Here is a 14,920-nt window from a genome sequence, read left to right as displayed (position 1 = left end):
ATGATGAAGATGATGACTCGTAGAAAAAGTATTGTATACAATAGTGATATAATTAAGCTTTTCACTCTCGTACCGTACTATTAGGCCATTCAGCAAGCTTCGTGGCCTAAACATGGTACTCGACTAAAAAGCTTTGTATTATATCACGATTGTATAGAATACTATTATGGCATTGCTTCTTGGTATAAACTCAGGGAGCAATCCTGACTGCAGAGTAATTTCAAAACTAATCGAAATAGTTTCCAGTGTTTCCACGTTTTTCATGTGTCGTTACTATATCCATACTAATATTATAAATGGGAAAGTGTGTGTGTCTGTTTGTTTGTCCATCTTTCACGGCAAAACAGAGCGACGAATTGACGTGATTTTTTAAGTGGAAATAGTTGAAGGGATGGAGAGTGACATAGGCTACTTTTTGTCTCTTTCTAACGCGAGCGAAGCCGCGGGAAAAAGCTAGTATGTACTTCATTAATACTAAAGGAATTTGTTACAAGCAGGTGTATTTAGATTTGTATACAACGTGACTTTAATGAATTCCGTTAACTTTAAGGGAAGGTTTTTTAAGTCTTAACTCTTACAGTTATCTAATTATTAAAAAAAATACTGAACACGGTTGTCGCATCCCTTCCTAATGTTATTTAAAAAAAGTGTTAGGTCCTCTCACACTCATTAATTAATTTATTATGTATGGAAACAAAAAAATATTCGAATAAAAGGGTGAACAGAAACCGATATACAGGTGGTATAACTGCGTGTCGAATTTAACGAAAAAAAAAGACGGTGTTTAAAAGTTTATAGGGTAAATGTACCTGGAAGTCGGCCACCGAGTCCACTTTCACCTTGGCCACGCCGGAGTGCGCGTGCCCTATCTTGATCACCACCGGGAACCTCGGGGCCGTCACCTGCAACAAAAGAAACCCCGTCAGTCTTGTCTTTATCGTGAATCCACAGACATATAGGTACTAAGTTTCCCAGACACACGATACAGCGATGTACCTATTACAGTCACTTCAAGGTATTAAATTAAATGAAGACATAATTTTATATTTAAAGTCACATACAGGTCGAACGCGATTAATTAACATTCCGCGACCACGGCCAGTGCAACCTGGCCGAAACGTTGGAAAAAAGGTAAAAATAATGTTAATTAATCGCGTTCGACCTGTATGTGACTTTAAATATGTGTACAAAGCGCGAGAACTTAAAGTGTGACATAATTTTAATTACGAGTATTACCCACTACACATTATACAGCCATATTTTGTGTATCCATATTTATGGTATTTTGTCCATGACTATTTTTACCTACTACCTTGAGTGTACACTTGAAGCATTTTTGATGAAAATTAATGATACTTTTCATAACGTTTCGCCCTTTAGACTGTTAAATAATGCTTATTATGCGTATCATAATTAAGTGCAATAAAGTATAAATTAAATACATATTCATTGCCTTCAAACCATTTTTCACAATGTTTTTGAATCCTTAACTGAGCCTTGCTACAATGCCTGAAGGGCCTATTTTAAACATTAGCTAGCTTTTAAGTTTAGCTTTAGTTTCTTATATAATTATATAAATATGTTCATGTAAATAAATAATACATACTGAGCCAACATGTTATAAGTATTTTAGTCGCCAAAGTATTGTTTAATGTTCCACGGCAATATTTTTGTCGCTTGAAATTTGCTGCCGTTTTTTCAATAATAATGGTGCTTAGTATTCAGGATCATATATTTTTTTTGTCGCCACAATATTAAAACACAGCCAAATTATATTATTGTATGCCAGACATAACTTCCCGTTTAATATTTTAGTTGCCCGGTTAATTATATGCCGTTTATAAATAATCGTGGTACAATGCGACGCGACGTCTGTTTAAAATTATGTCTGCGGCTTCCACTCTATCGCCGAATCACCAAGATATCCCAATATCTAGCGCGACATAGATATTAGATGGTCGTCCGTCCCTTTTACTAAAAAAGGACTTTTGGACAATTAATCAAAGTGAAGACTCAATTAACTTCTAAGATATTTTAACAAAGGACGACCTTCATAAATCTTTAATTTCATAAATTCCAACTAAAATAAGATTTTAAGAGGATACGGTAGAGAAAATGTTAAAATGGAAAGGAGCCCCCCTTTCAACTTGGAAATTTTAGTTAAATATATAGATTTATCGAAAAAAAATTAAGAACAACTCAGTCAAAAGATATTTCAAAAAAATCTTTAAAATCGAGGTTCCGCTCTCGACTCTTTCCTCCTTCAAAACTTAATCAATCAGAACGAAATCAGAACCGTTTAGCTTTTTTGGTTAATTGTTACCAATCTTGAGTATCACACCTTTTTTTGCGCCACAATGAAAAAGGCCGTTTTTGGAAATTTTTGATTGGCTCGTAGAGTCTTTACTAAGCAAAATATCAAAAAATTCAAAACGGTCCGACACAGATAAAATTAATAACAATCTGTGTTGAAAAAATCATAGCTCTATTTTCAAAAACCAGGGAGGAAATAGTCGAGAGCGTTTGTATGAAGAATTGACTCCTACCGTATCGTCTTAATAAAATTACACGGAGTAAAGCATCAGAACCTTCCACAGTTGTAAATATTTGTGAGGTAAATATTTATTTATATAGTTAGAACTGAGTAACTATTTGTTGATGAAGTAATTTCATTAGTGAAGTTCTAGTCAGCTTCGCGTTTTTACTGTAACAAAATTAATGTAATTTTTATATAGTGTTTGGGCCCGAATAATTTATGTAGGTAGATTGTTTTTAATATGTATATATGTAATTTAATAGGTTTTTTATCTACCTATATGTGACAACTCAATAAATAGAATAAGTATATGTATATCCACACCAAAATTTTAAAATTCTGGTCCGTGTACCTAGACTAAATATATGGCCGTTAGTGGGCACTACGCCTGACTACATAGAAAGACGTCCATAAATGTTTAGGGTTGTTAGAACATGTTAAATATAAGGTACTAAATATGTTATTCCCGTGAGTAATGTGTTCTAGCATTTCCTGAGATTAATTACAAAATTGTTTGTATAATAGCGACTCCTGAACGCAAGGAAACGGTCTATTTATATGGAGAATGGAGTGGGTAAGCCCGGCTGTAGGTGCTAGCGCTAATCATTCACTATTTGAACATATCACGCGCGGGTGCGAGAACCGCACGTTATTTCAGTCCTTAGTTAACTTTATGGGGCCGATACAAATCTTAATTGCTAGTGTGCGCGAAATGTAGCATAAGTTAAGGGTTACCTGACTGAAAATAATTTAACCCTTTGAACGCTAAGGACACGTATAGGGGTGAATTTTCGTGCTCGGAAAACGCACTTAAATATTCAACCACGCTTTCAAGTTTTTTCCTAATGCGTCTTCAATTATTATTATAATTCCAAGACAGTTCTAATTATACACGTTAAACTTTCGTGAGACATATTCAAATAATTAATTTAAATACGGTTGTACTCACGTTATTATATCGCTATTGCTGCGACATGTTTCGGGCCAATTCGGAGGCCCCTCTTCAGGCATATAGGAGTTCACGCGACGGCTAAACGAGAACTCCGCAGACAGCCTCTGCGGAGACTCTGCGGAGTTTAGCCGTCGCGTGAACTCCTATATGCCTGAAGAGGGGCCTCCGAATTGGCCCGAAACATGTCGCAGCAATAGCGATATAATAACGTGAGTACAACCGTATTTAAATTAATTACAGTTCTAATTCTGAAATATCTACTACACAAGTACGAAGTATGTACAGTCAGCAACAAAGATATGGATACATATGCAATTATAATTACATATGAATTATGATATAATGTGCAGACAATAGTCCTCTATACATAGTTCTGGAACCTCAAACGTCTGTAAGTATATTTTATTGCTAACTGTACATGTACCCCACACTGTCAATATTGAATAATTCCAAATTCCGGTCCTTGTGTTGGAATTTGAAATGGAAACAAAAGTTAAATATACAAACTTCTGGATCCAATATAAAGTTTATAGGGGCGTGGAAACTCAAAGCGACGTAGAAATGCCGCGTTCGTTTACGAAATCGATATAGGATATAATAAATGTAATTTATGTCCTTAGTTATAAATATATCATACGCTATATAGTCTGATTGGCGGGAAAGCGCCCTCGTTTCCTGGTCAATGGAGAGAAATTTAATTAAGACGACTAGAATATTAAACAATTTATTAGACACAGTCATCGGTTTGAAATAAATCTTTGTAATTGAAAAAAAAAACCGTAGCTACGTATTCTATACTTAACAGTTAGTGGTGAATTATTTCATTAAAATTAACACAGTGAGATACCTACTTCTAGAAAGAAAAGCTCAATATATTAGATAATTATTAAAAAATATAAAAATACGATCTAGGACGTTACCTACGTTAAAAATGTATCGTACAAAAGGTGTTCTTAGCTAAGATCCAGGGCACTTTTTCCGATTGGGAATCTGGAACTTTATTTTTATAACAGTTCAAATTTAATTCGTATTTGTATAAGTGTACGCCGCCGTAAACTTCCGAGTACTTGGTACTTGATACTTGGTACTTGACTAAAAGTACCAAAAGTACCAAAAAATAATAAATGTATGTCTGCTTGTACTTTTCGCAGAACTGTAATTGTGAATTCTAATGGTCTTTAATCTTTGTTACAGACACCGTAGCTAATAACTTCTTGCGATGACGATGATGGCAGTGTTAAGACGAATAACGTTTATTCGTATTATGATTCACTTGTGACTAAACAGTTTTAGTAATCAATTCACCCACTACTTCCCGTGAAATTCGATAACGACCATCAGGTAGAAAGGAACTTGGCACGGTCTCAATAGCTAAAATCATTCTCTAAATTTGTACTATTGACAAACAATCATATGACGATTTAATAACATCTGAATCGTAATCTTGAAAGTCATTTTCTGTTACGTCTGACAGACGAATCGATATCGGGAAATGTTGCGATAAATATTTTTTATTTAAAGCGTACCAAAATCAGGTCGGTTACTGTAAACCTTGTGCATAATGCGAATTGGGTCGTGTATACAGAATGATATTGCATAAGCCTGTTGTAACATTTGATATGAGCGCGGTGGAACTAAACAATAAGCAGTAAAATGTTTTAATTGCTTTCTTCTCGGTTCGACATCCACTACATCCAGCTGACTTTGAGTCAAATCGGGTTCAAATCACACAACACATACATGGAATGCGTTTTCAAATCTATATGTATATGTATGTAGGGTTCGATAGCAGTGTTCCTTTGCTTCATCTGCAGGACGGTTTTTTTGGAATTTTAGATAAACACGTCATCTCCTCGTCCCTATAAAACTCCTGTGATGGAAAGCTACTCATGTATTTATGAACCGTTGAATTGTTGCGTCAATTTATATATCTTTATATTTACTGGTAGTTGTTACAGTACATTATCATAAATTCAATCTAGGAATAGGACCAAATTAGACGTTAGAGTACATATTGTACTAGACATTTAGTACCTAATCATTTTCACCGCTTATGTAATAGCAATCACGGCAATCTAGATGCAACACTGCGATACTATTTGAAATGAATCTATCTAGGCGAGATATTCGCTATGTGCACCGGGGCTGCCCTCAGTTTGTCGGATTTTCTACTTATGTTAAATCTCAAATGCAGTCAACAGCCGCTGCTAGCATTAATAAAATTGGTCAAGCCCATAAGATTACGTGTATTTGTTACGATCGGTACCAATCCTGAGTGCATGCACGTTGCTGACGTTGCCAATAGTTAGCATCTAAGAAATGGTGGTATTGGTGGTAACTTGCGACTACCTTCATTAACTTACATATTTTGGTACTTACCTTAAATTATATTTCGTCACTTCATTTTTCAGATATAAATTTATATTAACCATGTAGTTTCCCTATTGTACTGGTAGCATCGCACATATTTTAAGAGTAACTGTTTTGATTAAAACTGTCAAACCAACTTCCGGTCATTTCCGGTTACCGCCCCGTTGGCAGTTGGCGTTCCATTGCTCATTCTTTATTTGTGCGTGGTAGCGTCCACACGTCGGTCTGTTACCGAAAGATTCGGCACAAGACCACATTGCACTTTTAATAACGATCTCGTTTCGTCCTATGGTGTTAGCTGTGAGATTATCTTTTTTCACGTGGTGCATTAAAAATATGTATTTTATTTTAACAATCGTTGTGCAATCCCGCAAATTGAGGGACATACCCACATATCCTAGAGGTTAGTCGAGAACTAACACAAAGGAGTAAATTATCCTGGGGGTTGGTCGTGAACCAACACGAAGGAATAAATCATCCTGGGGGTTGGTCGTGAACCAACACGAAGGAAAATCTGTTCGCATTTCGAACACCGATGGCGCCCGACGGTTAGTCGTGAACCAACACAAAGGTCTTAATCGGAAAACGCATAACACAACGAAACAAAGGGCCTATACTTATTCAAAGTATCGTTTTTTTTCCATAGCACCCGTAAATTTTAACTTTTATTTTTATTTGTTTTTTTATGGCCCAACTTATGATGAAATGTAATTGAAATTAAATAAGAAATTTTGCACACACCTAGCCCATAGTACGGTAAAAAATGAGACTTTCTCACTTTTAATAAGTTAATGCAATGCTTACTACCCACATAAATAACAAATCAATACAGTGGGTACACTAGCTTGTCTCTAAAGTGGGAAGTGAAGTAGGTGTATACCTACCTCACGTCACAATAATATAATGATTTTAAACTGTAAGCCATTTAAACATATGTTATAAATGATAACTCTCTTGCGCTAGTAGTGCCTTGAGCCTGACAGTGCATACATTTTAGTTACGACTTTTTTTATGGTTGATGCGTTCATCCACAAATATGGCTATGTACGTCAATACTGTTACGTATGACTGACAGCGTCACTTTTCCTTCTGTATAAAAAATTTTATTGCATAAAATGTCGACCAAATAGAAATTCAGTAAATTATAATATCGCTTTTAAATGGGCGATTTTCTGTTTGATATCTAATTCGAATACTTTTTATAAGTGATATTGAATCATTGTAATATTTACCATTATGATTTTTTAATATCGGATAATAAATCAACAACAGTTAAGTATGTGTACTTAATGTTTATTATCAGAATAAAGTGTAATTCAAGCGAATTAGAGAATTATAAATGAGTTTCCTCATTTAATTTGATTTATCTAATAAAACCACTGTTTATTACAATTTCCGAGCACTAAAATACTTACGAAGGATGCTCTTACAGCTCTGGTCGAAGCTGAAAAGTATCAAGCCCAATGTGTATGTATTTTCACTTTTTGAGGATCGATCTCCCTACCTCAAGCCGCGAGGGATGTGTTAATGATAAAAGCGGCTTCGGTACATTTTATAGAGAGTTATATTTATGTAAAATATTTGAATATTAAGGATATTTGTTTACATCCCTCACAGTTGTTTGGTGATTATTTTTTGGTTGTAGATCAAGGGTAGGTATATAAACACAGATTAATTATAATTTACATTGTTGTATTCAACAACAAAATGATTACCCTTTAGAAGGTAGAAACCGTAAAAACTGTCGTCAGCTGCCATAAATACGACGTTGGCAATACGATGTCACCTACTGTGCAATACAATTTCATCATGTTTAAAAAGCAGGTCCCTACCTGCATATTGTGAATATATCGGGCTGATTTAAAAATAATACTTCTAGTAAGTTATTAATTCATTGCTTTTTAAATCTACAATATAACGCCTCAGAGCGAATATTTTAATTTAAATACAGATGGCTTAAGTTCTAAGATTTGATGCATATTGCATAATAAATGAAACTCTGTTTCCTGCTCTTGGGGCAGTTTTGGGTTTACTTACCGAGCCGCTCTAGAATTAAGCAACGACAATGATAAGGGCAAAATAGTCAATCATATTAGTGCCTGGCACTCAACAATATTAAAATAAAATAAAAAGGTTTATCATGTTTATATTTCTTGAAATGCTAAAAATTATCACATGGTAACTTCTCCATGTATGTGCTTGCAAGCTAATTACTAATGATGCTTAGTGGACTTATGCAGATTGAGAAGGTTGTTAAAATTGTCTGTATAACAGAAGTCATAAAATATATTCTGATACCTTTAATAGACTTCCTTGCTCCTTTATTACATCTAACAAGAAGGTACATCAATGAACATTCTTTTTCTGGTAAACCATAAATCGTTTTAAGACGAGTTTTTCTTTCGTTTTGAATTAAAATATAATTTATTAAATAAAGGTTTGGTCTGATACCAAACCTACTTAATCTGATAAATAATTTCTGTTTCGTAGTTCATTAAACTATAATTTATTAAATAAAGGTTTGGTCTGATACCAAACCTAATCTGATAAATAATTTCTGTTTCTTAGTTCATAACATGACTGAACTGAATGCATATTCATAATGCTTATTTATAGGCATATTATTATATTGTATATACATATTTTTACATACCTATAGATATGTCTTGGTCATAATAGATCTTAAATTAATAAAAAATCAAATTTGCATATTTTCATGGATAGATCAGACGACTCACAATATTATGAATGAAATGAATGAATGAATGAAATATTTATTTGTATCAAACAAGCGTATATACAGGTCTTACATAATAGTGGTTTTTCATGGACGATTCTTGTTTTGCCACGACGGGCGTACAAATATTGTTCTTATAACTAACTTATTTAGGTACTATGTACAAGATACAAACTAAATTCATACATTACATGCAATTATATATATACAAATTTATTTTTAAATTACATTTTATTAAATATCATTATTATTTTAAAAATTTACTAGTAGTAATATTAATTATTTCAATGATCATAAATTACATTTGTTGATGAATTCATTAACGGAATAATAACATTGTTTTATTAAATAATCAAATAATTTCTTTTTAAACATATTTATAGGCATTTCTTTAAATGTATCAGACAGAGTATTATAAATCTTAATAGCCATACAGTATGAATTTTTCCGTGATAGCGCTAGATTGGTTTTCGGTAAGTTTAACTTATATCTATGTGTTCCTCTTTTAGAATTTGTGACTCTTACTTATCAAATAATTCTATATTTTTATTTACGAACATACACATCTCAAACACATACAGACATGGAAGTGGCAGTATACGCTTGGATTGGTAAAGTGGTGTACAAGGGTCAAGGAAGTCGGCTCCACATAAAGTGCGAATGCATTTTTTTTGCAGTTTAAAAATAATATCAGCATCCGTCGAGTTTCCCCATAGTATGAGACCGTATCTTAGTATTGACGACACATAACCGTGATATGCAGAAAGGGCTGCTTCTTCTGAAACTACATTTCTTAACCTATATAACACATAGACAAATCGATCAAGTCGTATTCGTAAATTGTCAATATGACTCTTCCAGTCACAGAAAGAGTCTAGTGTTATTCCTAAAAATGTCGCAGATTTAACTTCTTCAATTGGTTGATTATTGTATGATACATTTAGATTACAAATTTTACTTCTACATGTCAAAAATTGCATAAATTTAGTTTTTACCAAGTTAATACTCAAATTATTATTATCCATCCAATTTATTATGTCATTTAGAGCTTGATTTATTTCATATTCAAATGTTAAACGATTATTACACTTTATAAGTAAGGTTGTATCATCTGCGAACAAAATACATTTGTGATTCGTTGCATCTGGTAGGTCATTTATATAAAGAAGGAATAGCAATGGACCTAGTATACTTCCTTGAGGTACACCGGTAGCATTGATTTTATAATTAGATCTATATGCAATTCGATCACGACCAGTCATTCTCATGACTTCCACACACTGATGTCTGTCAGTTAGATAACTACTTAACCAATCGTACGGAAGACCCCTTATTCCATATCTAAACAGTTTACTCATTAATATGTTATGGTTTACAAAATCAAAAGCTTTAGTCATATCTAATAAAACTGCTACTACGGGTATCCTATTGTCAAGGTTTTCAGTTACATATTTTACCAGATTGAAGCATGCTTTAGAAGTAGAGCTATGTTTACGAAACCCGAATTGCTCTGCTTTTAGAACTTGAGTGTGGCTTATAAAATTAGTAATTTTATTATGCATAAGTTTTTCTAAAATCTTAGAGAGAATGGGTATAAGGGTAATCGGTCTATAATTGCTAACCTCAGATTTGTTTCCTTTTTTAAATAATGGTTTCACGACAGAGTATTTAAGACGTTGCGGGAAGATTCCTTGTGTGAATGAAAGATTTATAATATGGCACAGAGGTCCCGCCAAGCTGATTGCACACAACTTAATAGCTTTTGTGCATATATCGTCGTAACCGGTGGAGTTTGTATTTCGAAGACTCTTTATGGCCTTGAAAACATCTAGGTTATCAACTGGCGTGAGGAACATACTGTGTGTATTTTGGGATATTCTGTTAGAGTTAAGTAATGTATGTTGCTGGTCATGTGTAATGTTTATAAAGCAACTATTCATTTTTTCAGCTATTTCTTGTGGATCGTGAATGGGCTCATTTCCAATTATAATTTCCGCTATGTCTTCGGTGGCCTGGGTCAGGTTACAGTTATTTTTTATTATTTGCCACGAAGCTTTACATCTGTTAGCCGAATTATTTATAAATCGCGTATTAGAAATTTGTCTCGCCTTATGTAGACACGTTTTTAACATTTTTGTATATTTTTTATATTGATTTAAATCATTTTTATTGTGTCTATTTCGAGAAGCTATTCTATATAAGGTACGTTTATTTGCGCAACTAATCTTTATACCTTTCGTGAGCCATTTATTTTTTAATGGTTTCATAACTCTCTTTATTTTAATACGTGGGAAGCAAAGGTTATAAAATAGTGTCAGCAGTTCATGGAATTGATTAAAAGCTGCATTTGTATCAGTCTCTTGCAATACTTCAGTAAAAGACAAAGCGGAAATACATTCTTCAAATTTTTGTAAATTTTCTTTACTATAGTCTCTTATTGATTCATGCCAATATATAAGTTTCTTTTTAACTGATTTAGTTATGTCTATTTTACATGATAAGCTCTGGCCAGTTTCATGATCTGAGAGATTTAAGATATGTATATTTGGCACAATATCTGTTAGATTGCTAGCCATCAAATCTAAGCATGTTTTTTTCCTCGTCGGACAATGAATATGATTGTAAATATTGTAATTTGAAAGGATTGATATAAGCTCTTTTTTTATTTTATTATCTTTCAGTATATCGATATTCCAATCACCGCAAAGTACAATATTTTTATTTTTTTTAGTGACACATTTTAACAACTGATTCAAAAGAGAAAAGAATAACTTTATATCTGAGGTTGGCGTCCTATATATACATATCACAATTAAATTGTACTGGGGTATTTCAATGCCACAGCTTTCAAATGCGAACTGTTCAGAAAGACTCTGAATATTTTCAAGAACTATATAGTCTATACCCGTCTTAATTAGGATACAAGTGCCGCCTCGTTTCTGATGTTGCCTACAGAAAGAAGCAGCAACGTTAAAATTATTTATGGTGAGATTTTTAATAGATCCCAGTTTAATAAAGGTTTCACACAAACATATTATTTCTATATGATCTAATTTTACTTGAAGGTCATCAATTGCTGACTCAAAGATATCCATTTTCCCTAATATGCCTGCAATATTTTGGTGTAATATGTTTACAGTTATCGACTTAGGTACGAAAGGAATGAGAATGAGAGTCGCTTACGGACTTATCAAGTTTTTTAAAATAATAGGGAATGGTACCTTTTCTATTATCACAAATTTTATTCTGAGGTTTAGAACACTGCGTTAGTGTGTCATTTGGTTTTACAAAATTATAGTACATATCTTTATAGTCCCTTTGATCCACAATCGCGTTAATTTTTTGGCATATATTTAATAAGTATTGTGTCTTGTTTCTGTAGGTATGGTTAGAAACGTCAATGTAATTACAATTATTTTCCCTTAAACAGAAATTATATAACATGTAATTTATTAAATCAGCATGCACATATGGATTATATCTAATACTAACTATGTAAATGTTACAGTTTTGTAAATGTTCCAAAGCTTTGTTTAAATTTGATATAAGGTCTACTGGGTTACTGTCGTGCTCGCCAAGAGAGAGTATAATATTAGTACCGTCAGAGAATACGCATCTCTGTATCGTAGCGACAATACTCGACGTAGGCGCCTCTGGTTGTATGCTCGATGACACTTTGTAGGACTTCGTTAGATCGTTGTCGTCGCGTGTGTGTAGAAGTTTAGAAGCTAGACCTACGCTTTGCCTACCACCAAATACAAAAAGAGTATCATTCGACTTCTTGTGATGTTTTATGACGCCGTTAGATTAGACACCTTTGAAGAAAATAATAATAATTGAAGATTAAAATCTTAAATTGCGATAGGTCGCGTGAGTCTTTCTCTGTTGTGCTACTATTCGATCAGCAGGAGCTGGTATAAACCGACATGGGTGTGCAATTGTGCATACGCCGAATAATTTTCTCATCTTCTTCGTCCCCAAATAGTCGTATACAGATAGTCGGACCGACGTCACGCGGCCGATATGTCATAAGCGTCAAGACACGATATCACAGCCACAACGTAACCTACCTTGTCTGGAGGTAACGCTGTATTATGTGCCTCTTATTTTCTTTAGTATGTATACTTAGGGGAGTCTATTATCCTGATATCGCTCTTGAGCCTGGCCTGGCCTTTCGTTTAGCGGACAGGGTACATTCTAACAAAAAAAGATTTTACCTCTATACTTTTCTTAAACTTCTACAAATTATTGAATTTAATGTAAAGTTGACAAACTGAATATCTCGAGTCAGTCATGTTCTATGCGTGTTACGTATACGTATTATGTTTCGTTTTACTATTAATAGAAACAGGAGGAAAACGGACGAAAACACGTTAGAAAACTGAACTCGGTTTATTACATGGAGACTTTTTGAGAAGCGTTGTTTTATCTTTTCCATTTTTAAAATAGAGTGTTTGACATAAGCGTTTTGTTATTAACTACTTTCAAGAAGCGTTTTGCTGTAGGCTTAACTATACTATGACATTCTACTTTTGGAAAAGTTATAATATAAATAATATATTATATTTAATAACAATGTCTAAAATAATGTTTAATGTGTCATAGAAAGTCATTAACATTAATAACAATGTGATAAACTCTAGGCACATTGCCAATCTACTCAAATGACAGAGAGCTATTATAATGTTTCTGTCTCACTCTACGACTTCGGACTGTAGGCTGTCAAACCTGCAACTACACCAATGTATAATACTAGTCCTATAACTTAGCAAATATCTAACAGTCGGCCTTCCTGATGAAAATTTGTTTGTCCCTAAACAAAATACTAAATGTTAAATAATTAACAATATCAATTTTATAGATTTAGTTTCTCAAATATTAAACAATTTCCACATTAATTAAAATGAAAACCTAGTTGTAGCTAGTCACAAGTGTTACAACTCCAAATTCAATAATAATTAAGAAACATTGTACTGTAGACTTCACTACTGGTTCCAGCCACCCAACGACTTCTAGCTCAAACTGCACCGTGGACTACACCAGTTCACAATTGATCTGGCCACCCAACGACTTCCAGCTTTAACTACACCGTGGACTTCACCAAAACCATAAGCAACATATCAAATTAATAACATTAACATAACTTTGCATTTACATCTGATCACCTAACGACTTCCAGCTCCAGCTGCACCGTGGACTTCACCAGTTCACAATTGATCTGGCCACCCAACGACTTCCAGCCTTTACTGCACCGTGGACTTCACCAGAAACAATAAGCGACATATCAAACTAATAACATTAACATAACTTTGCATTTACATCTGATCACCCAACGACTTCCAGCTCCAGCTGCACCGTGGACTTCACCAGTTCACAATTGATCTGGCCACCCAACGACTTCCAGCCTTTACTGCACAGTGGACTTCATCAGAATATCATATACATAGAATAACACATAGGAATAGCACTTTTTATATATTAATAATATCACCTTCTACATCTAGAAAATATGTTATCTAAGTATCACATTTTAAATTCACCATATTCAACAGAATAGAACTCTTACTATTAAAGTTAATTTCAGCCAACTATATGTATCATAACAATTAGTTTTTATCATTATCACTATCAGTCTCAGAACTGGCATTTTGTATTTTTATCTAAAATAACAATCTGCAGTTTTATGACCAATTTTATTACATTTATCACATTTAATCAATGTCTTTGAACAATTCACTACTATATGTCCCGGCTCTTTGCAATTAAAACAACTGAACTTCTTTTTACACTGACTTGCATGGTGACCTACTAAGTTACAAGATGTACATGGAACATTATTATTACTAATTGGACAAGATTCATTTTTGACTAGCCTTGACTCCTTACTATCACGATTCATTTCTTTCAAGTACTTTAATAACTGCTCGGGTTGTGTAAACCTTGCTGAAGTTGCACTAGCACGAATAGTCCTATCATCAAGTCCATGAATCAAACAATCTACAGCCTTCTTGTTTGTAATTTCACATGCATTTAGTAAAGCCATTTTTGAATAGTAATAATCATCTAATGTTTCAGTTGCCTTGAGCCTTCTGTCCAACAATTCACTCAATAAAGAACCATAATTTACATCGGATGGGAATGCATTTTTTAATTGTTGTTGCCACTCTGGCCAAGAATAATTTACTGTTAATAAAGTTTCATACCAAAGCTTAGCATGTCCCACTAACCTGGGCAATGCATAAAAGGAAGTTTGCCTATCAGACCAACCATAAATCAGTGCACATTCATTAACCTTAGAAATCCAAGTTTCTATTTTATGACTTTT

The 14,920-nt window shown here is 33.7% G+C and overlaps 1 protein-coding gene across 1 annotated transcript in view; it reads right to left on the bottom strand.

Moving 5' to 3' along the window:
- The window catches only part of LOC125226516 (synapsin), a 148,690-nt gene that overhangs the window by 18,108 nt on the left and 115,662 nt on the right, over positions 1-14,920 (bottom strand). The window contains exon 9 of the mRNA XM_048130499.1: positions 810-902. Within this exon, the coding sequence (XP_047986456.1) occupies positions 810-902 (93 nt within the window). The remainder of the gene's footprint in view (positions 1-809; positions 903-14,920) is intronic.

This window comes from Leguminivora glycinivorella, chromosome 5 (genome assembly GCF_023078275.1).
Source record: "Leguminivora glycinivorella isolate SPB_JAAS2020 chromosome 5, LegGlyc_1.1, whole genome shotgun sequence".
NCBI classification, from domain to species: Eukaryota; Metazoa; Arthropoda; class Insecta; order Lepidoptera; family Tortricidae; genus Leguminivora; species Leguminivora glycinivorella.
This window is presented reverse-complemented; position numbering and strand designations above follow the sequence as displayed.